Source organism: Scyliorhinus torazame, chromosome 4 (assembly GCF_047496885.1).
Source record: "Scyliorhinus torazame isolate Kashiwa2021f chromosome 4, sScyTor2.1, whole genome shotgun sequence".
NCBI classification, from domain to species: Eukaryota; Metazoa; Chordata; class Chondrichthyes; order Carcharhiniformes; family Scyliorhinidae; genus Scyliorhinus; species Scyliorhinus torazame.
The window spans coordinates 267,543,493-267,565,098 of record NC_092710.1 but is presented as its reverse complement, the minus strand read 5'-3'; the positions used below and the strand labels follow the sequence as shown (position 1 = coordinate 267,565,098).

Sequence of the window (21,606 nt, the reverse complement as noted above, 5' to 3'; positions counted from 1 at the left end):
TTTGAGCCATCCTCCCGTCATGTGGTGCATCACACGCTGTAGAAGGGGGTCAACCGCAGTCTCCCGGCGAATACGGGGCAGACTGGAGTCGTCAGCCGGCAGATTTGCCGCTGTGAAAGCCACCTGTGCCTCGACCTGACATACAAACCCCTCCGCATCTGGCGGCGTGCTCACTGCTCTGGATAGGGCATCCGTCATGATGAGGTCCTTCCCTGGAGTGTAGACCAGTTGGAAGTCGTACCTCCTGAGTTTAAGTAGGATGCGCTGGAGGCAAGGGGTCATCTCGTTCAGGTCCTTGTTTATTATGCTGACCAGGGGGCGGTGGTCAGTTTCAACAGTGAACCGGGGAAGACCATAGACGTAATCGTGGAACTTGTCTAAACCGGTTAGCAAGCCCAGGCACTCTTTTTCGATCTGCACGTAGCGCTGCTCTGTGGGGGTCATGGCCCGCGATGCATAGGCAACTGGGGCCCATGATGCCGTGTCATCCCGCTGCAGGAGCACTGCTCCAATGCCGGATTGGCTGGCATCAGTTGAGATTTTGGTGGCACGAGACGTGTCGAAGAACGCCAACACTGGCGCCGTGGTGAGTTTGCGTTTGAGCTCCTCCCATTCCTGCTGGTGTGTGTGTAGCCACTGGAACTCTGTGGATTTTCTGACGAGGTGGCGCAGAGTCGTCGTGTGGGAGGCAAGGTTGGGAGTGAACTTCCCCAGGAAGTTGACCATGCCAAGGAAGCGTAGCACTGCTTTCTTGTCGGCCGGCTGCGGCATGGCTGTGATGGCGCTCACCTTGTCTGCATCCGGACGGACCCCTGACCGGGAGATATGGTCCCCCAGGAACTTCAACTCGGTCTGGCCAAAGGAGCACTTGGCTCGGTTGAGGCGCAGGCCGTTTTCCCGTATGCGGGCAAAACGCGTTGGAGACGATATATGTGCTCCTGCGGTGTGGTGGACCAGATGATGACATCGTCCACATATACGTGCACCCCTTCGATGCCTTCCATCATCTGCTCCATGATTCTATGGAAGACCTCGGATGCCGAGATGATGCCAAATGGCATCCGGTTGTAGCAGAACCTGCCGAAAGGGGTGTTGAAGGTGCATAGCTTTCGGCTGGGCGGGTCCAGTTGGATCTGCCAAATCCCCTCAGAAGCATCCAGTTTCGTGAATATCTTCGCCTGGGCCAATTCACTGGTGATCTCCTCCCATTTGGGTATGGGATAATGTTCCCTCATAATATTATTATTGAGGTCTTTGGGGTCAATACATATCCGGAGCTCGCCGGAGGGCTTCTTGACACACACCATGGAGCTGATCCATGGCGTGGGCTCCGTGACCCTGGATAGGACCCCTTGGTCCTGGAGATCCTGCAGCTGCTGCTTGAGGCGGTCTTTAAGTGGCGTAGGAACCCTGCGAGATGCGTGAATGACAAGGATGGCGTCCGGTTTGAGGCGAATTCGGTAGGTGTATGGCAGTGTTCCCATGCCCTCGAATGCCTCCTGGTTGTAGGCGAGGAGCGATTGGAGCTGTGCGTTGATTCCGCATCCGGGAAGTCAGACGTGCCGTCTGGAGAGAGAGAGTTGCACAAAGTGGAGAGCCTTGCATGCCTGTGCGTCCAGCAGGGAGTCCTTCGATGAGCCGACTATCTCGAACGAGAGTGTGGCCGTGTGTGTGTTGTGTGTCACCTGGAGCTGGCAGGATCCCATGGCCGGGATAACGTTCCCGTTGTAGTCGACCATTTTGCAACGGGATGGCCGGATTGGTGGTCTGACCTTCATGGCGTAGAAGGCTGACCATGCTATGAGGTTGGCGGAGGCGCCAGTGTCCAGGCGGAAAGTGATCGGCGATCGGTTGACTGTCAGGGTGGCACACCATTCATCGCCCGGATTGATTGTGTTGACCTGGTTCCCATCAATGACCGCAACCCGGAAGGCGTCGTGTCATCTGTGTCATCGGTTTGGATGTCGTGATGTGGAGGCTGAATGGTCCGCACGTTCCTGCGGGGTTGTCGGAGATGTGGAAGATCAACAGGTTGAGCTGCTCGACAGTAGGCAGCGTAGTGGCCCATCTTGCCACAGCGTAGGCATTGTCGGGTTTTTGAAGGACACTGCCCATTTAAATGTGCAGCTCCACAGTTGCCGCACTTCGTGACGCCATGGAGTTCGTTACGCCACTGCGCATGCGCAGTTCGGTCTTGCGTCGCGCGCGCCTGCGCAGCACGTCCCTCAGTGTTGCCGTAGGTTTTGGCGCGCGCAAACGCGGGAGGCCTTGAAAAGCGCGCGAAATGGCCGCCCTCGTCCGGGCCGCGGGCCGGGAGAAACTCGATTGCCTGGACGCGTTCGGCCTCGTGGGTGGCCTGGCTTGCCGATTCGGGCGCGTGGGACCCCCTCCGTGCTGATTCGGTCGCCTGAAATTGGGCATAGCGGCTAGTCGCATTCTCATGCAGGACACAGGCTTCAACTGCAGATGCTAAGGTCAGGCCTTTTATTTTTAGAAGCTGCTGGCGTAGGCCACCGGAGGCAACGCCAAAAACGATCTGGTCCCGGATCATGGACTCTGAGGTGGTGCCGTAACCGCAGGACTGCGCGAGTATGCGGAGGTGCGTCAAGAAGGACTGAAAGAGCTCATCCTTACCTTGCAGGCGCTGCTGAAAGACATACCTCTCAAAGCTCTCGTTGACTTCAACATTGAAGTGCTTGTCGAGCTTGAGGAGGACCGTATCATACTTAGCTTTGTTCTCGCCTTCTGCGAACATCAAGGAGCTGTATACATGGATGGCGTGCTGACCTGCGGTAGTGAGGAGCATGGCAATCTTTGTTTCGTCCGAGGCGCCCTGTTTTCATTGGCTTGCATGAAGAGTTCGAAGCGCTGCTTGAAGAGCGTCCAATTTGTGGCCAGGTTCCCAGCGACTTACAACGGCTGCGGTTTGTTGAGGGTGTCCATGGCTCAGGGTGGCAGATTTGCCGGTAGGTATCGATTCACTCCTGGTATCATGAAGTGTTGGGTGCTCTGAGGTACAGATGAACCAACACGGTTGCGATTGGTACAACGCAGTTTTATTCCATTAAACTATTTATACATCAGACTTGGCACTCAGCACGTTGTGACAGTGTGAGTGTCTTGCTTTGAGGTCCTGGCCCTGTGCCGTCTCCAGATGGACTGCCTAGGAAGTGTCGTGTTTCTTGTGTTATACTGTGTCTGCTCTTGTCTGTGATTGGCTGTCGTGTTGTGTGTGCTGATTGGTCCGTTGCTCTGTCTATCATTGTGTATGTGTTATGATGTATGTTTGAATATCATGACAATCCCCAAGGCCTTTTACCAAAACGTAGACAGTCTAATCATGGCGTTTGTGTGGGGGGGGGTAAGAACCCGAGAATCCCAAAACTGACACTGCAAAGAAGGAAAATCAAAGGGGGCTTGGCCTTACCAAACCTACAATACTACCACTGGGCAGCAACGGCAGAAAGAGTGAGGGGATGGGTACAAGAACCTGACACAGATTGGGTACAAATGGAGGAGGCGTCCTGTAAAGGAACGACCCTCCGGGCCCTGGCTACAGAAGCACTCCCATCCCCCTCAACAAGATACACAACAAGCCCAGTGGTAGCAGCCACGCTGAGAACATGGGCCCAGCTCAGACAACACTTTGGGATAACTAAAATGTCTCCCATGGCCCACATCTGCGGCAATCACAGATTACCCCCTGCCATGCTAGATACCAACTTCAAAAGATGGAGGCGGGACGGGGGCACATTGACGGTCGGGGACTTCTACGTAGGGCACAGATTGGCGACACTAGACGAACTGACGAGGAAGTGGAGGCCAGCAAAAGGACAGGAAATGAGACACCTCCAAATAAAACACTTCCTCCGCAAAGAGACAGTGGGGTACCCAAGGGCCCCAGAAAGCACACTACTAGAGGACCTGATAGGCACAAGCAGCGAGAAGGGGGGGCTATGTGGGAAAATATACGGACAGCTACTGGACAGAGCCCGGACTCCACTGGACGAGATCAGACAAAAATGGGAGGACGAACTGGGGACAGAGGTAGGATGGGGACTCTGGAGCGAAGCCCTGAGCAGGGTGAGCTCCACCTCCTCCTGCGCAAGGCTAAGCCTAATGCAGCTCAAAGTGGTGCACAGAGTGCACCTGACCAGAACCTGAATGAGCAGGTTCTTCCCGGAGGTGGAGGACAAATGTGAACGGTGCCAGAGGGGCCCGGCCAACCACACCCATGTTTTGGGCTTGCCCCAAGCTTGCTGGGTTCTGGACAGCCTTCTCTGAGGCAATGTCCAAGGTTGTGGGGGTGAGGGTGAAGCCATGCCCAACAATGGCAATCTTCGGGGTATCGGAGCAGCCAGAGTTACACATGGGGAAGGGGGCCAACGCCCTTGTTTTCGCTTCCCTAATCGCATGCCGGAGAATCCTGCTCGGCTGGCGATCGGCAGCACCACCCAAAGCTGCAGACTGGCTCGCTGACCTCTCGGAATTTCCCCACCTGGAGGAGATTAAGTACACCACCCGAGGGTCAGAGGAAAGCTTCCTGGGTACTTGGGGGCAGTTTGTCGGTCTGTTCCAAAAGGAGTCCTTGTTCACAATTCTCTTAAGGTTAATGTGCAGGTTCAGTCGGCAGTTAAGAAGGCAAATGCAATGTTAGCATTCATGTCAAGAGGGCTAGAATGCAAGACCAGGGATGTACTTCTGAGGCTGTATAAGGCTCTGGTCAGACCCCATTTAGAGTATTGTGAGCAGTTTTGGGCCCCGTATCGAAGGAAGGATGTGCTGGCCTTGGAAAGGGTCCAGAGGAGGTTCACAATAATGACCCCTGGAATGAAGAACTTATCGTATGAGGAACGTTTGAGTATTCTGGGTCTGTACTCGTTGGAGTTTAGAAGGAAAGGAGGGGATCTTATTGAAACTTACAAGATACTGCGAGGCCTGGATAGAGTGGACGTGGAGAGGATGTTTCCAGTTGTAGGAAAAACTAGAAGCAGAGGACACCATCTCAGACTAAAGGGACAATCCTTTAAAACAGAGGTGAGGAGGAATTTCTTCAGCCAGAAGGTGGAACTTTGCCACAGAGGCTGTGGAGGCCAATTCACTGAGTGTCTTTAAGACAGAGCTAGATAGGTTCATGATTAATCAGGGGATCAAGGGTTATGGGGAGAAGGCAGGAGAATGGGGATGAGAAAATATCAGCCATGATTGAATGGCGCAGCAGACTCGATGGGCCAAGTGGCCTAATTCTGCTCCTATGTCTTACTGTAGAAGGGGCTTCAGTTGGCGGATTAGTTGCCTTAATACCCAGTATTCATTTTAACCAGCTGCTTGCCTATATTTCATGGAAATAGGCACGTGGCAAAGCATGATGGATATTTAGCCTTATTTCAGTCAAGAAGTTCTGTATGAAATTCAGAAGATCATACAATGTTGGGGCAGCTCGGTAGCATTGTGGATAGCACAATTGCTTCACAGCTCCAGGGTCCCAGGTTCGATTCCGGCTTGGGTCACTGTCTGTGCGGAGTCTGCACATCCTCCCCGTGTGTGCGTGGCTTTCCTCCGGGTGCTCCGGTTTCCTCCCACAGTCCAAAGATGTGCAGGTTAGGTGGATTGGCCATGATAAATTGCCCTTATTGTCCAAATTTGCCCTTCGTGTTGGGTGGGGTTACTAGGTTATGGGGATAGGGTGGAGGTGTTGACCTTGGGTAGGGTGCTCTTTCCAAGAGTCGGTGCGACTCGATGGGACGAATGGCCTCCTTCTGCACTGTAAATTCTATGATGTAAACAAGCATACAGCATACAATTATTATTTTTCTTAGGGAGGAACTCAAGGCCTGTTATTAAACTCTAACTCTGGCCTGCTCGCTTTTCTGTCTTTTTGCTAATCTAAAGAATGTCTTTTGTCCTAGATATTGCTTACTGTATCATATAAATTGCTTGCCTTACCTTTGTAAAGCGGGGACATTTGAAGTGACTATGGTCTCTCTAATCCCCCCACGAACTTTGTGTTAAATAAAGGACCTTTGGCAAAAACTCCAAGTGCTGACTTATAATTTCTTCAACAAATTGGCGTAGTCGTGCAGTTTCCCTAATTTAACGGGAAGTGAACCCCGAAACGAAACTCTAAACAGGACTCTCTCAGCTGAAAGGGAGAGAGCCATAGCGCGACCCCAGCTGAAAGGGGGATCTGCCGCCCGGCAGCCTTAATTACTGGCCCGTGGCTCATGCTTGGAGAGTTATCTAACTTAATAAATTAATGATAGCTGCGTGAGAAGAACAAAGGTGCCTTAGAGACCAAAAAATAACTGAACAATCAACAGGCTTCGAGATTCGCAAAAGGACAAACACCTTTATGCGCTCCCTGTAGTATTTGTAAATGATTTCCGCGGTCATTGTTATATGTATATGCTCTAAAGTATTTTTCAGAAGGAATGATGAGCAATAAACTCGACGCCCCCTCACACGTCGACCCGAAGCCTCGGCAAAGACATCCGGAGCGAGAAAGAAGGTGAACTCCTTAAAGAAGACAGATAAGGGAATCAAAATGAGTAAGAAAATGAAAAGAAACAATCGTAAAGGAACGGAATGAGGTAGGAAAACCTATATGTCCCGCATAGGAATCTAATGAAGCTGACCCCCTCTCGAAACAGAAAACCAGGGGAGTAAGATTAAATAGAAGATTAAGGTAAAAGCGTAACAGATGGGTTCCTATCTAAAGGGAATTCAGATTTGTCTGAAGCCGTGAGATAAGGCTAACGGTTAACTGTGATATTTGTGAGCTGTAAGAATCTGTGTTTTGTTTAACCAATTAATTTTAGTCAAAGCATGAAGTGCTAAGTGGATTGTATTTTTTATTGTCTATCATTGTGAGTCCGAGCTTATAACTTAAGTGATTTTTGTTGAGATTTCTCGAATGCACTGAAACATTGGAAATTAAAATCAGTTTAAAAGAAAGAAAATCCATTTACGAATAAAAGTAATTGAATATGAATCGTTTTTTAGATTACTTGAAAAGACGTAAATGGCATCATTCCAAGTTCTCCGCCCCCTTAGGTTCTGCAGGAAACATTAACCATTTCAGCAGACAATTGACCTTTTCTGAATTGGCAAAGAAAAATATATGTCTCTAAGAATAGCTAATATCTATAAAATCAATAATTGGAAATTTACTTAAATGTGTGGTATTTATAGCCCCCTCCCAGGGGATGTTTTGCTGCTTCTAAAATACTCTTATGGTGCATCTTGGTCAGCTTTGAAGGATGGGATTGCAGTCCCACCTGGCATAAATGGGGGCTGGGTTCCCAATAATGATAATCATTTGAATGAAGGAAATGAGTCCCTCGAACACTGGTTAGCAATTAGAGGGAAAGAGGCTATCATGCAAGGGGCCAAGAAGCATTTAACCCCCAGGAAGAATGTACCCAACCTAACGACCCTATTGGGCAGACAGACACTCTGCAAATTAGGAGCGGTAATACATTGCATTGATAATGGAATGTTTATAGAACCGTCTCAAATACGTACTCACCAGCTGCAAAATTTAATAACTTCTGCGCCCGATCACTCTGTGTCTGTGTTGTATGTTGTTAGGTGGGGTACATCCTTCCTGGGGGTTAAATGCTTCTTGGCCCTTGCATAATAGCCTCTTTCCCTCTATTTGCTAACCAGTGTTCGAGGGACTTATTTCCTTCATTCAAATCATTATTGGGAACCCAGCCCCTATTTATGCCGTGTGGGACTGCAATCCCATCCTTCAAAGCTGGCCAAGGTGCACCATAAGAGTATTTTAGAAGCAGCAAAACGTGCCCTGGGAGGAGGCTATAAATACCACACATTTAAGTAAATTTCCAATGATTGATTTTATAGGCATTAGCTATTCTTCGAGACGTATATTTTTCTTTGCCAATTGTTGTATGCTGGCAGCTGAACGTTAACCCTTACAGTACCACTGTTTAAAAAATTTAAACTGCCGGAAGTCTTACAAAAGGTTAATGACCCTTGGGCACAACTATTAAAACACCTGATAGAGCCCAGATGAGAGAATATAGTGACCCATTGCACGGCTTGGTATGCTTGTGAGGATGAGCAGGCATACAATTTACAAACGCAAAGTCACTTAGGAAAGCAGACCTCATTGCATATCACTCCTTTTTATTTTTCGGTGTTGTGGGATTAGGTGTGTCCATAGATGTGCCAGTACCTGGGCCAGGATTGAAGGGAGTAAATGATGGCTCTCTCGTGGAGGTTGTTGTCTTTCAAATGTAGCGGGCCATTGCTCCTCTTTCCAGGTCACTTTGCCCTCCTGTTTGCTATAAAATTCTATCAGGCAATTTTGTCCGTCCATTTAAATATAAATCCCATGTATTTCTTTATTCCTTTGGCCTCTTTGATCAGTTCTCCTATTTGCTTTGCCTTTGTGGGATTAGGAATGTTAGTACAGTTGACCCATAGTCAGAGGGACCTTTTTCGAATGGGTTTAACTTCAGAACCCCATTTAACATTGGCCGTAAGACATCCCGCTAAGGCAAAGCAAATAGGAGAAGTGATCAAAGAGGCCAAAGGAAAAAAGTAATACATGGGATTTATATTGAACTGGATGGACAATATTGCCTGATAGAATTTTATGGCAAACAGGAGGACAGAGTGACCTGGAAAGAGGAGCAATGGCCTGCTATTTGAAAGACAACAACCTCCCCGAGAGAGCCATCATTTACTCCCTTCAATCCTGGCTCAGGTACTGGCACATCTATGGGCCCAACATAAAAATCATGTTGGAAAAGTACATTCTGCCCCAGCGCATAGGGTGCAGTTACAGAAGAACGTTGCCCTGTCCTGCTTAAAACTATACTGGTTGGCACTGGAAGCAGAAAAAGGGATAGAGGGAGTGATCAATGCACTATTACAGCAAGGGGTGCTGAAGAGAACAGGTTGTTACCTGGATCCCAGAGAGAGAGAAAGCATTTTGTAACTTGAAACAAGCCATGATTAGTGCCCCTGCCTTGGGACTTCCTAATTTCAACAAGCCCTTTACTCTTTATGTGAATGAAGCAGGGTGATTTGCAACAGGGGTCCTGGTGCAAGAGCATTGAGGAGGGAAAAGACCCCTTGCCTATTATTCAGTCGCCCTATGTGCAGTGGGGTATGCCAAGTTGCTTAAGAGCAGTAGCAGCCACGGCCGCCATAGTAGAAAAACCAGTACCCCTTGTACTCGACCACCCGTGTACAGTATTGGTTCCTCACTCTGTTTTGCTGCTGCTTAATTCATCTGCACCGCAGCATTTTACTGCGGCTCGACGCACTGGGTAAGAGGTAATCCTTCTCTCTAAGACTAACTTTACCTACAAGCGAGCACCAGCTATCAACCCTGCTACGCTCTTACACGCGCCCTCGGAAGAAGAACATTTGTTTCATCATGATTGTGTACAATTGGTTGAAGCCACCACAACCCCTCGCCCTGATTTATTGAGTCACCCACTCGAAAATCCAGACATCATCTTCTTCACCAATGGGTCAGCAAACCGACCAAATGATATGACCCTCCTGGCCGGCTATGCAATAGTAACTCCATTCAAGGTAGTGGAAGCTTTTGCTCTGCCTTCGGGAATGTCTGCTCAAGCAGCCGAATAGTTTGCCCTTACTAATGCATGTATTCTAGCTAAAAATAAAACAGTCAATATTTATACTGATTCCCGATCCACTTTGGGGTAGGACATGATTTTGGCCAATTATGGGAAAACAGGGGATTCAGAAGTTCCTCCGGCCAACCTATTAAACATGCTAAATTGGTTTTAAATTTACTAGATGCTGTTCAGCTGCCCAGCAAGATAGCCGTTTTAAAGTGTGAAGCGCATACTGCTGCAGACGATGAAGTCTCCAGTGGTAATAGATTTGCTGATAAAATAGCAAAAGAAGTGGCTCTCAAACAGCAGCCACAACTGCAAGCTGCTGTAGTAAAACTTCCATCCACCATAACAGAACCAAAGTTAAAACAGGCACAGGAGCAAGCCTCCCACAGGAGCATCGCTCTTGGCTCAAAGCCAGTTGCTACCAAGACAGCCATCAGATCTGGATCCACCCCGATACCCGCGCAGTATGCCCCAGATGTCTGTTGTTGCCACTATTCCGCCTTGCCCATGGGCAGGCTCATGTGGGCAAAGGAGGGATGACACATGCCATATGTCAACAATGGTAAGCTCCAGGTATTACGGTAACAATTGAAAAAGTAGCCCGCACATGTATGATTTGTCAGAGGAATAATCGGGGCAAAACACCCGCTGTCTTTGATCATCTCCCACAGCCCGAAATGCCTTTTGAAAATTTGCAGATAGATTTGTACACATGCCGATGGCTAATGGATTCAAATACATGCTGGTGATAGTGGACATGTTTTCATGGTGGGTAGAGGCTTTTCCGACCAAAAGAGATGATGCTAGAACAGTGGTAAATATTCTATTGAAGGAAATAATACCTAGGTTTGGAATACCGATGGGTATTAACAGTGACAGGGTAACTCATTTCACTAGCAAATTGACCAAAGCCCTCACAGAAGCCGTAGGATTTGATTGGAAATTGCATATCCCTTATCAGCCGCAATCCTCAGGAATGGTGGAATGAGTGAATGGAATAATTAAAACTGCAGTTACAAAAGTGTGTCAACATAATGGGCTGCTATGGCCAGATGCCATACCCATAGTAATGTATGCCCTGAGAAATCGCAATATAGGCTTAACCCCGTATGAGACAATAATGGGGCGTCCCATGACAACTGGAACTAAACCCCCAATTACTCCAGCGGCAGTAGCCTTAATATGGGCAGATGAGGCATCACTAAAATATTTCCAGGCCATGTGTGAAACTGCTGAAAAGGTGCGACAGGCTCAGATGCATCCAAAAGAGGAAAATACACACCCTTTAAACCTGGAGATCAAGTATATGTGAAAGCACTAAACAAAGATTCTTTTTCTCCTAGGTGGAATGGACCCTACCAAGTGCTGCTAACAACCCGAACAGCCGTTAAAGTAAAAGAAAAGTCAGATGGGATCCACGCAACTCGTGTAAACTACATCATATGGAACTTTGAGGGTACTAGCGAAACGCTGACATGAAGAGAATGACGCCGTTGATGTTTTTATATTATATTAATCCAACATCACGTAGAGGGTAAACTGAACACTAACACCTTGATATACATGTCCCACTCATACGCAGAGATGGTAAATAAATACAGTTGTTGGGTTTCTACACAAATTCCCAGATGCTCGGGGGAGGGCATCCCCGTGCGACCCAGGCCATTCACCAGTAACGAGATAGCAGAGTGGGCCCTGCGACGGAATAATACAGGGCATGGGGAAGATACACAGGATATGTTAGATTGGAGATCAGCTGGATACGATATGAATAGGTTTAAAGGATGGTAGTAGCCTAGATTTAATGTGACACGCCAGCCGCCCTGTTTGATGCTTCCCAATTATACTGGAGTCCCAAAGGGTAGTAGTATATGCTTTAGGAAACATAAAACATATGGGACCTACCCAGTAGGCATGGGTCAGTGCGACCAGACCTTGAATTGGTAACCCCCTATGCTCCGCCTTACAGTTAAAGGGCTATTCATCTTTGACTGGTCAGCGGTTGAAAATCGAACTAGTGGAGGCCCCTGGGAGGGGACCCGATTAGACTAATGATGACTGATAATAAAGGAAACCTGACTGCATATAACGGCACGTATTTTATCTGTGGACATAAGGTACCCATGGTTACCAGAGAATTGGGAAGGCTCCTGCTATTTGGGATATGTAATCTCTTATGTACATCACGTCCAGCAACTGCAGGACCATCCCCATCACAGGACGACACAAAGTGTTATGATGGGAATCATGATACCACCATTAGGAATAGCCACTAATGCATACGAACTACGCGAATTACGAGACATCCTTGAGCAGGTAACTAATGACACTGCGGAAGCTGTTAACCAGATAGAAACTGAGATATTTGCTATAAGAGCAGTTGCCCTACAGAATAGGATGGCCCTTGATTTGTTAGCTGAAAAGGGAGGTACTTGTGCTCTGATTGGCAGTGACTGCTGCACATACATCCCTGATAACTCAGAGAAAATTGATAACCTGGTGGATCACATTCGTAGAGAGGTAACACGATTGCATGAGGATGGGGGATGGGACTTTGGCTTTGGGTGGTTGGGAACGTTAGGACAGAGGATAGTGATTTGGATTATGATCATTGTTGAAATCCTGATTGTCGTACGGTTACTGTTTAAATGTTGCTCGGGATGTTGTCAGGGCATGGGGGCGAGTATGTCAGCTTTGCCTCCGTGGTCCCACCCACTTAACAATCAGGTGCCTATCATACGTCCATTCCCCGTACATTATAGCACACCCTTTGCTGCTGAGGTCACTGTAATGTACTAACAATGTGTTGGGAGAGAATTGTAGAAGGGACTTTAGTTGGCGGATTAGTTGCCTCAATACCCTGTATTCATTTTAACCAGCTGCTTGCCTATATTTCATGGAAATAGGCACTTGACAAAGCATGATGGATATTTAGCCTTATTTCAGTCAAGAAGTTCTGTATGAAATAGTCAGACGGTCATACAATGTAAACAAGCATACAGCTGCACATTGTTTTGCTGACAGAAGGCAATTATTATTTTTCTTAGGCGAGCAACTCAAGGCCTATTATTAAACTCTAACTCCGGCCTGCTCACTTTTCTGTCTTTTTGCTAATCTAAAGAATGCCTTTTGTCCTAGATATTGCTTAATATATTATATAAATTGCTTGCCTTACCTTTGTAAAGCGGGGACATTTGGAATGACTGTGGTCTCTCTAATCCCCTCACGAACCTTGTGTTAAATAAAGGACCTTTGGCGAAAACTCGAAGTGCTGACTTATAAATTCTTCAACACTTATGGTCTTATGGATTGAATACCATCTCTAATTTCACTTGTAAGCCATGTTTTGGCCACCTTTCGTGCTTAACTTTTGGCCAGACAGGAATAAATAATTGTTGCAGTTCCCCATGCGCTCCTTGAATATTTGGCATTGCCTATCCACCGTTATCTCTTTAAGTAACGTTTCCCAATTGATCATAGCCAACTCGTGCCTCATACCATCGTGGTGTAACAACAACAATCTCTCCCTCAATGCCAACAAAATGAAATAGTTGGTCATTGACTTCAGGAAGCAAAGTACTGTACACACCCCTGTCTGCATCACTGGCGCCATGTGGAGATGGTTGACAGTTTCAAATTCCTAGGTGTGCACATCACCAAAAATCTGTCCGGTCCACCCACGTCGACACTACCAGGAAACAAAGGAAATTAGGCATGCCCACACTGACTCTTACCAACCTTTACAGGTGCTCCATAGAAGGCATTCTATCTGGCTGCATCACAGCCTGGTATGGCAACTGCTCGACCCAAGAAACTTCAGAGAGTCGTGAACACCGTCCAGTCCATCACACAAACCTGCCTCCCATCCATTGACTCTATCTACACTTCCCGCTGCCTGGGGAATGCGGGCAGCATAATCAAAGACCCCTCCCACCCGGCCTACTCATTCTTCCAACTTCTTCCATCGACAGGAGATACAAAAAGTCTGAGAACTGTTGCTAACTTTTGGTTGGCTCTTAATTCGTAATTTGCTCCGTTTGCTTAACCTTTGCTCTAGAATCGCCAGGTATCTTTATGAAACCGCCACGAGGTTCAAGTTCAAGTAATGATCAATAACTCAACACACCAATTAGTAAGATTCAAATCAAAACACATTTATTATACACAGTAAATCACTACTCATGCATAAACTCTACTGTCTAGGCTATTCCTACCACTAAAAGGCCTATACTTAGCTTTGGACTGGCCCACAGGTCAGGGGAACAAATGGCCTTTCGTTCAGGTCCTGAGTCTGCAGGATTCAAAAGCTAGTATGGACTTGTAGCTAGGAGCACCTATCTCGTAGCGAGCGTTGACTTGAGACTTACTTGGTTGATGGCAGCGAGGCAGGTCACTGTCAAGGGTTGTTTCAAGTTGCTGAGTGACCCTGCCAAAGAAGGACGATATGAACTTGGGGGCTTTACTTTATAGTCCCCAGGGGCTTCCCGCCCTTCGGACTACTTTCCAATCACTTGGATCAATTTCTCCAATGCTGGAGCGGCTCCCTGATCGCTGGGCGGTCCCCAAGTGTCCGTTGGCCTTCCTTTGTCTTGGCTCCTGCTGGCACCGAGGAGTCTGGCTTGGCTTTATTCACCTTACCTGTTGCCATTGTGCCTTGGAATCGCTCATTACTATGCAGATGGCCGCTGGTTTCAGTGCTGTCTGGTTGTTTTGCTGGTTTCAATATACATGATTTCTGCACTTGCTAGTCTTTGCCTGTGTTGGCTGAATTTCCCGTCAGCCTTTGCGGTTCTCCATTTTAAGTCGGCAGGATTCAAAAGCTGGTACGGACTTGTAGCTAGGAGCGCCTATCTCGTAGCGAGCGTTGACTTGAGACTTACTTGGTTGATGGCAGCGAGGCAGGTGACTGTCAAGGGCTGGTTCAAGTTGCTGAGTGACCCTGCCAAAGAAGGACGATTTGAACTTGGGGGCTTTACTTTATAGTCCCCAGGGGCTTCCCACCCTTCGGGGCGGACCCCATACCTGGTTCCAAATGATTGGGTTACTTTCCGATCACTTGGATCGATTTCTCCAATGCTGGAGCGGCTCCCTGACCGCTGGGCGGTCCCCAAGTGTCTGGTGGCCTTCCTTTGTCTTGGCTCCTGCTGACGCCGAGGAGTCTGGCTTGGCTTTATTCACCTTACCTGTTGCCATTGTGCCTTGGAATCGCTCATTACTATGCAGATGCATGCTGCATTACTATGCAGATGGCTGCTGGTTTCAGTGCTGTCTGGTTGCTTTGCAGGTTTCAAATAACATGATTTCTGCACTTGCTAGTCTTTGCCTGTGTTGGCTGAATTTCATTTCAGCCTTTGCGGTTCTCCATTTTAAGTCGGGAAGTGGCCAACTCAGGGGGCTACAGAACATGCACAACAGATTCAAAAATAGCTTCTTCCCTGCTGTTACCAGACTCCTAAAGGATACTCTTATGGACTGACCTGATTAATACTACACTACTGTATGCTTCACCCGATGCCAGTATCTATGTATTTACATTGTGTACCTTGTGTTGCCCTATTACGTATTTTCTTTTCTTTTCATGTACTAAATGATCTGTTTGAGCTGCACGCAGAAAAGTACTTTTCACGTACACGTGAAAATAAACAAATCCAAATCATCCCAAAGGATAGAACATAGAATGTAGAACATAGAATTTATAGTGCAGAAGGAGGCCATTCTGCCCATCGAGTCTGCACCAACTCTTGGAAAAAGCTCCCTACTTCAGTCCACAACTCCATCCTATCCCCGTAACCCAGTAACCCCAACTAACCTTTTAGACACGAAGGGCAATTTATCATGGCCAATCCATCTAACCTGCACATCTTTGGACTGTGGGAGGAAACCGGAGCACCCGGAGGAAACCCACGCAGACACGGTGAGAACATGCAGACTCCGCACAGACACGACCTAGCCAGGAATCGAACCTGGAGCTGTGAAGCAACTGTGCTAACCACTATGCTACCGGATTGCCCGCACAATGCCAATGATCCGGTCTCATGACACAATACCCATTCTAGGATGGCCTGTTTATTCATCAACATATTGGTCCTTAAAACCATCTGGTATGCTCTCCAGGAATTCCTCCAGTACGGATCGTTGTGGTTTGCCAAACCTATATGCAGATTAAAATCCCCCATAATGAACCCTATTAAGTAATTCTAATATAGTCCCAAGGGGAGATAATGTAGTGGTAATGTCACTGGACTAGCAATCTGGAGACCCAGGCTAATGCTGTGGGGTCATGGGTTCACTAATGTCATTTAGGGAAGGAAATCTGCCACCCCTTTTGAGTCCACACCCTCGGAAATGTCTCTAGCAACAAGCCACTCAGTTCAAGGGGCAATTAGGGGTGGGTAACCAATGCTGTCCTTGCCGGTGCTGTCCACGTCTCATGAAAGATGGATTGTTCCTACACAAACTGTTCAAGAATATAATGTGATTCTGCAGTACTTGTCTCAATATTGTCATTCTTCATTGACCATTTTAAAAACATATTTATGCTTTATGTGCTTTTTTCCAGAAATACTGGAAATGTTACCAGATCAAATGATTTGTTTATAAAGACTAAAATCCTTGCTTTCAGTCAAGAAACTGGAAGACTGAGCAACACTCCAGAAAAGCATGCATTAGAAGTTTAATTATCAATAAAATTGTATAAAATAAATTCCTACCACCAAACGCAGGTCTCATTGTGAAATCATGATCATCCACTCTGAGCAGGTGTTCAGACTTCGTCGCTCGAGTTTTTGTCAAATCCGGAATTCTCCTTAATATGGGACTGCAGAGGGGTAAAACATCTGGTCATTTCTGCTATCCTCAGAAAAGCATTGTTAACAATGCAGTAATGTGTTTAATACCAGACCGATTAAGTGATGCATTTTGTTAAACAAATGTATTTATTATTGACATATATTAACATTTATTCACTTTGTCTGAAAGCCAGTACCTTCCTTTATGCAAATTATTTCTCTTTATCCCATGCCACGTACCACTCACGTGAAAGCTCAACCTCTCTCTATGTTACTCCAAACGGAAGCTACAAGAAGTAATTTGGTCTTGGCTCTTTTACTGACTTTCCTTTGTCATAGAGGAAACACCAGGGGCTGGATTCTCCGGTTGTTGACGCCCAAATCGCGTTCGGCATAGAATCACAGTTCCCGACCGAATCAGGGATGGCGCAGCTTTTGCGATGCTCCGCCCCCTCCATTGCGTGAGGCCCGCACCCGCGATGCTCCGACCCCGACCGGCCGAGTTCCCGACGGCATGGGTCTCTCATTGTCCCATCCTGTCGTGTACTTGGCATGGCGGCTGCGGTCACAGTCCAGCACCGCCACAGTTGGGGGAGGGCCGATCCGCAGGCAGGGGGGACTTTATCAGAGGTTAGGGGCACTGTGAGCGGCAGTCTGGGTCACGCGAGCCGGCCAAAGGTGAGGTACTATTTCGCGGGCCGGATCCGCGAGCAGCCGCCACCATGTAGCACGGCGGGGCCGCTGCAGGCCGCCGCCTTGCGCATGAGCGGCCACGGACCCGGCAATTTTCTGGGCTGTAGCGGCAGCTAGAGCCAGGTGCTTTACGCTGCCAACATACTAGTCCCCAGCCAAACAGAGGATCGGTTGTCATTTTACATCACTTTTTGAGGCGTAAAACGCCACCGTTCTCACGCCGGCGTGGGGACATTGCCTCAGAATCGGAGAATCCAGCCCCACATGTGTCCAAAGCACTTAGCTGCGGCCTGGGATATGGAGTCATAGAGTTCAGCAGCACAGAAAGGGCCCATCTATCTATTCTAATCTCAATTTCCAGCACTTGGTCCATAGCCTTGCATGTTATGGCATTTTGAGTGCTCATCGAAATGCTTCTTATAAAGTCGCAGGAGAATTGCAAAGCTTCTTGACGGTAAAGACAAAGATTTATTAAATAAAAATAGAAAATGCTGGATAAACACAGCAGGTCTGGCAGCATCTGTGGAGAGAGAAACAGAGTTAACATTTTGAGTCCAATATACTGAGAGGTGCAGGATGGAAAGTATGTTAAAGGTCAGAGGTAAGAAGAGATTGACAAAGATATCATGGACATAAGACAAAGTGGCTAATAGTGCCATTAGGAATTGAAGAGCGTTAATAGTGGTAAAGGTAGGAAAGCAGAATGTGTTAATAGGAGAACAAAGATCAGTGCTCACTGGGAGCAAAATTGAACAACACGGCAGTGGACATGTCGAGGGGGGTGGGCAGTTGCCAGGGGAACCGAATAACAGAAAACAAAAGGGGGGAAGTCAAGGTGGAGGCGAAAGCTCAGTTTAAAGTTGTTCAACTCAATGTTGGCCATGTTTCTCTCTCCACAGATGCTGCTAGGCATTTGCTGCTTTTATTTCAGATTTCCAGCAGCCACAGTATTTTTCTTTTAAGAAAGGTTTATTATTGCTCATTTTAATAGGATTAATATTTGCAATCCCTTGACCAATCATGCTTATTTCTAGTGTGTGTGAAGCAGCAAAGGGGAGTGGGACCAATAGAATTGCTCTTGCAGAGAGCCAGCAGACATGATGAACTGAATGGTCTATAACCATTGTGTGTAGGAAAAAGAGCAAGAAACAACATAAACTTAGATTAGACTGAAACATTATTCTCCAAGTCATTACTCAACAACACGGCAGTTGAAATAAATCCTTAAAAATTCAACTTAATTTTTGTTATCAACTGGACATTCTAATTTAAGCATTGCACCTTCGCATTTAGGCAATGGGATCCACCCTTGCACTAAGTTCACATCATCTTGCTGAATATCTAGGCCTATAGAATGTAGTTAAACCCTAGGATCTTACAACTGTTGGTTTAACATACTGGGACTGGTAATCTCTTTTCAATCATGAATAGTTTGTTATAAAATGCCCTCCTCTGGAGCACTCAGAAATCACTATTTTCAAAGTCATTACCAGTTTCAACTTGAGCTTCCCAGAAAACAGTGAGTCTTGACTACCAATGTGAGAAGGTGAAGTAGTAAAAATAAAGAATCGTACTGTGGCAGTCTGGGGAGAACAGACAACATCCTACTGCCTACCCTGGTCAATTCCTGATAACTGGTAATAGAAGGCAAGTAGGAGGCCTGGAGGCATTTTAAGGGCAAGTTCACTCCGATCTTTAAGACCTGTGTTAACAAGAACCTTGTTGTGTTCCAACTGTGCTACTTATATATATTTAGAAACCTGTAAATCAGCAATCACAGTCGTGGTGATCTCTTGTAGTTTTTTATCATAGAATTTACAGTGCAGAAGGAGGCCATTCAGCCCATCGAGTCTGCACCAGCTCTTGGAAAGAGCACCCTGCCCAAGGTCAACACCTCCACCCTATCCCCATAACCCAGTAACCCCACCCAACACTAAGGGCAATTTTGGACACTAAGGGCAATTTATCATGGCCAATCCACCTAACCTGCACATCTTTGGACTGTGGGAGGAAACCGGAGCACCCGGAGGAAACCCACGCACACACGGGGAGGATGTGCAGACTCCGCACAGACGGAATCGAACCTGGGACCCTGGAGCTGTGAAGCAATTGTGCTATCCACAATGCTACCGTGCTGAAGAGTTTTGAAGAGCTGGGTAAAGTTTACAGGGTGCAAAGCTGTGACCCATTGGGAAATACCAGGAGGAATGGTTACGGTGAAATGGTTGTGACTGTTGATTAGAGAGATAAGCAACTATGAAGTTCAAATTTTAAAATTTGACATGAAGTCAAATAGTGGATAAAGCGATCTCAGACCTCAGATAGCACACTTAGAAAAAATAGACTATGAAATATTTTTATTCTTCCAGCTTTTATGATCAGGTTGGAAAATAATGTGTGTTCAGAAACAGACTTCTCTCATGTGAGGACTTGGATATAAGAGCAGGAAGGTTATTCTGGAGCTGCAAAAAACGCTGGGTAGGTCCCACTTGGAGGGCTATATGCAGTTCTGGTCACCACACTATAGGAAGGAAGTGATTGCACTGGAGAGGGTGTAGAGGAGATTCACCAGGATGTTGCCTGGGCTGAATCGTTTCAGCTATCGAGAGAGACTGGATAGGCTGGGGCTCTTTCCCCTGGAGCACAGAGGCTGAGGGGACTTGACTGAGGTGTATAAAACTCTGAGGGCCATAGATAGAGTGGACAGGAAGGTACTTTTCCCCTTGGTGGAGGGTGTCAATAACCAGGGGGTAGATATATAAGGTAGTAGACAAGAGGTTTAGAGGAGAAGTGAGGAAAAACATTATCACCCAGAGGCTGGTTGGAATCTGGAACTCACTGCCTGAAAGGGTGGTAAAGGCAGGAACTTTCAGTTTTTAAGAAGTATCTAGGTGAGCACTTGAAATACAATTACATACAAGGCAACGGACCAAGTGCTGGAAAATGGGATTAGAATAGATAGGTGCTTGATGGCTGGCGTGGATGCGATGGACGAAAGGGCCTATTTCCATGCTGTAAAACCCTATGATTCTTCAGTGCAAAGAAATGAGTGCCATGGGTGACAGAAAAGAACTGAAAATCTCACATCAGGATAACTGAGACAGATCTGATGGAAAACATCACTTGAAGGGACTAAGAATCCCTGTGCTTTCCAAGATGGGCTATTTGCCTAACCCACGGGGCGGGAGTCTCTGATCCTGAGGCTAAGTATTGATTCCGTCGTAAACTTTCTCAACGGCGTCAACGTACCCTCAGGAGCAAAAGTTCTGACCCCTACAGGGGGCCAGCAAGGCACTGGAGCGACCCATGCCGCTCCAGCTGCCGATCCCCGGCGTCATGCGGTTCTATGCATGCGCAGTGGGGCCAGCGCTAATGCACGCATGCGCAGTGGCTCCCTTCTCCGCGCCGGCCTCGACGCTACATGGCGTAGGGCTACAGGGGCCGCGTGGAACAAAAGAGGCCCCAGCCCGAGAGGTCGGCCCGCCGATCGTTGGGCCCCGATCGCGGGCCAGGCCACAGCGGAGACATCCCCCCTCCAGAGTCGGATCCCCACCCCGGGGTTGGATCCCCCTCCCCACCAGGCCGCCCCCAGGTGCATTCCCGCCAGGTAAGAGCAGATGTGAACGGTGCCGGCGGGACTCTGCTTTTTTGAGCGTGGCCGCTCGGCCCATCCCAGGCTGAGAATCGCCAGGTGGGGCCCTGTAGAGCGGTCCCTGACCGGCGCCACGCCAGCACCAATGGCGCCGATTCCCCGCAGAATCGGCGGACCGGCGTCAGGATGGTGTGTCGCGATTTGCGCCGGTCCCGGCGATTCTCCGGCTGGGCCCCGGGGTGAGAGAATCCCGCCCATGGTATGTGGTTTCCCAACAAAGCATATATGTTTGAAACTTATTTTAAGGTATCTTTCTGAAATAAATCAACCTGAACTTCGCAAATTTTTAGATCCAGAATAGTTAATGTTATTACTTGAGATCCCAGTTACGAACAATATTTTCAAAGATCTTAGCAGAAATGGAAGCATTTGGAAGTGTTTTGCGAGAGTGATACCGGAATGAAGTGAATTCCTGCAAAAAAAACTTTCTTTGAAGAAGTATTTGAACAAAATACCACAGCTCTGTGCAGTCGTGACCAACCAACAACATTCTGTCCAATCTATTTTAAGTCTGCTCTTAGTTCAATGCTGCTTAACTGAAATTATTGTTTTTAAGCATTGCTTACTTCAATGTATCAATTAATTCAAAATTTTAACACGGAAAATGACTTTGAATTATCAGTAGATGATGATATCTGGAACCTGTACAAATATTGAAAAATGTGTAAATTCAAGGTGATCCAATGAAAGCAAAAATTTCAGTGGTCTTGAAATGAACCTTGCCTCTGGTTTTTCCTTGCCAGTGGCAGGTGCCAGTCAGACACCACTTTTATATACACCTTTAGAAGTATATATTTACAAAGCAACTAAGATTTATTCAATTGGATATATAAAATCCTAAATGTTT

General features: G+C 47.2%; 1 protein-coding gene across 1 annotated transcript in view; it reads right to left on the bottom strand.

The window, feature by feature from the left end:
- Positions 1-21,606, bottom strand: part of LOC140410927 (gamma-aminobutyric acid receptor subunit rho-2-like) — a 113,117-nt gene that overhangs the window by 83,781 nt on the left and 7,730 nt on the right. The window contains exon 2 of the mRNA XM_072499770.1: positions 16,337-16,443. Coding sequence (XP_072355871.1) covers positions 16,337-16,443 — 107 coding nt within the window. The remainder of the gene's footprint in view (positions 1-16,336; positions 16,444-21,606) is intronic.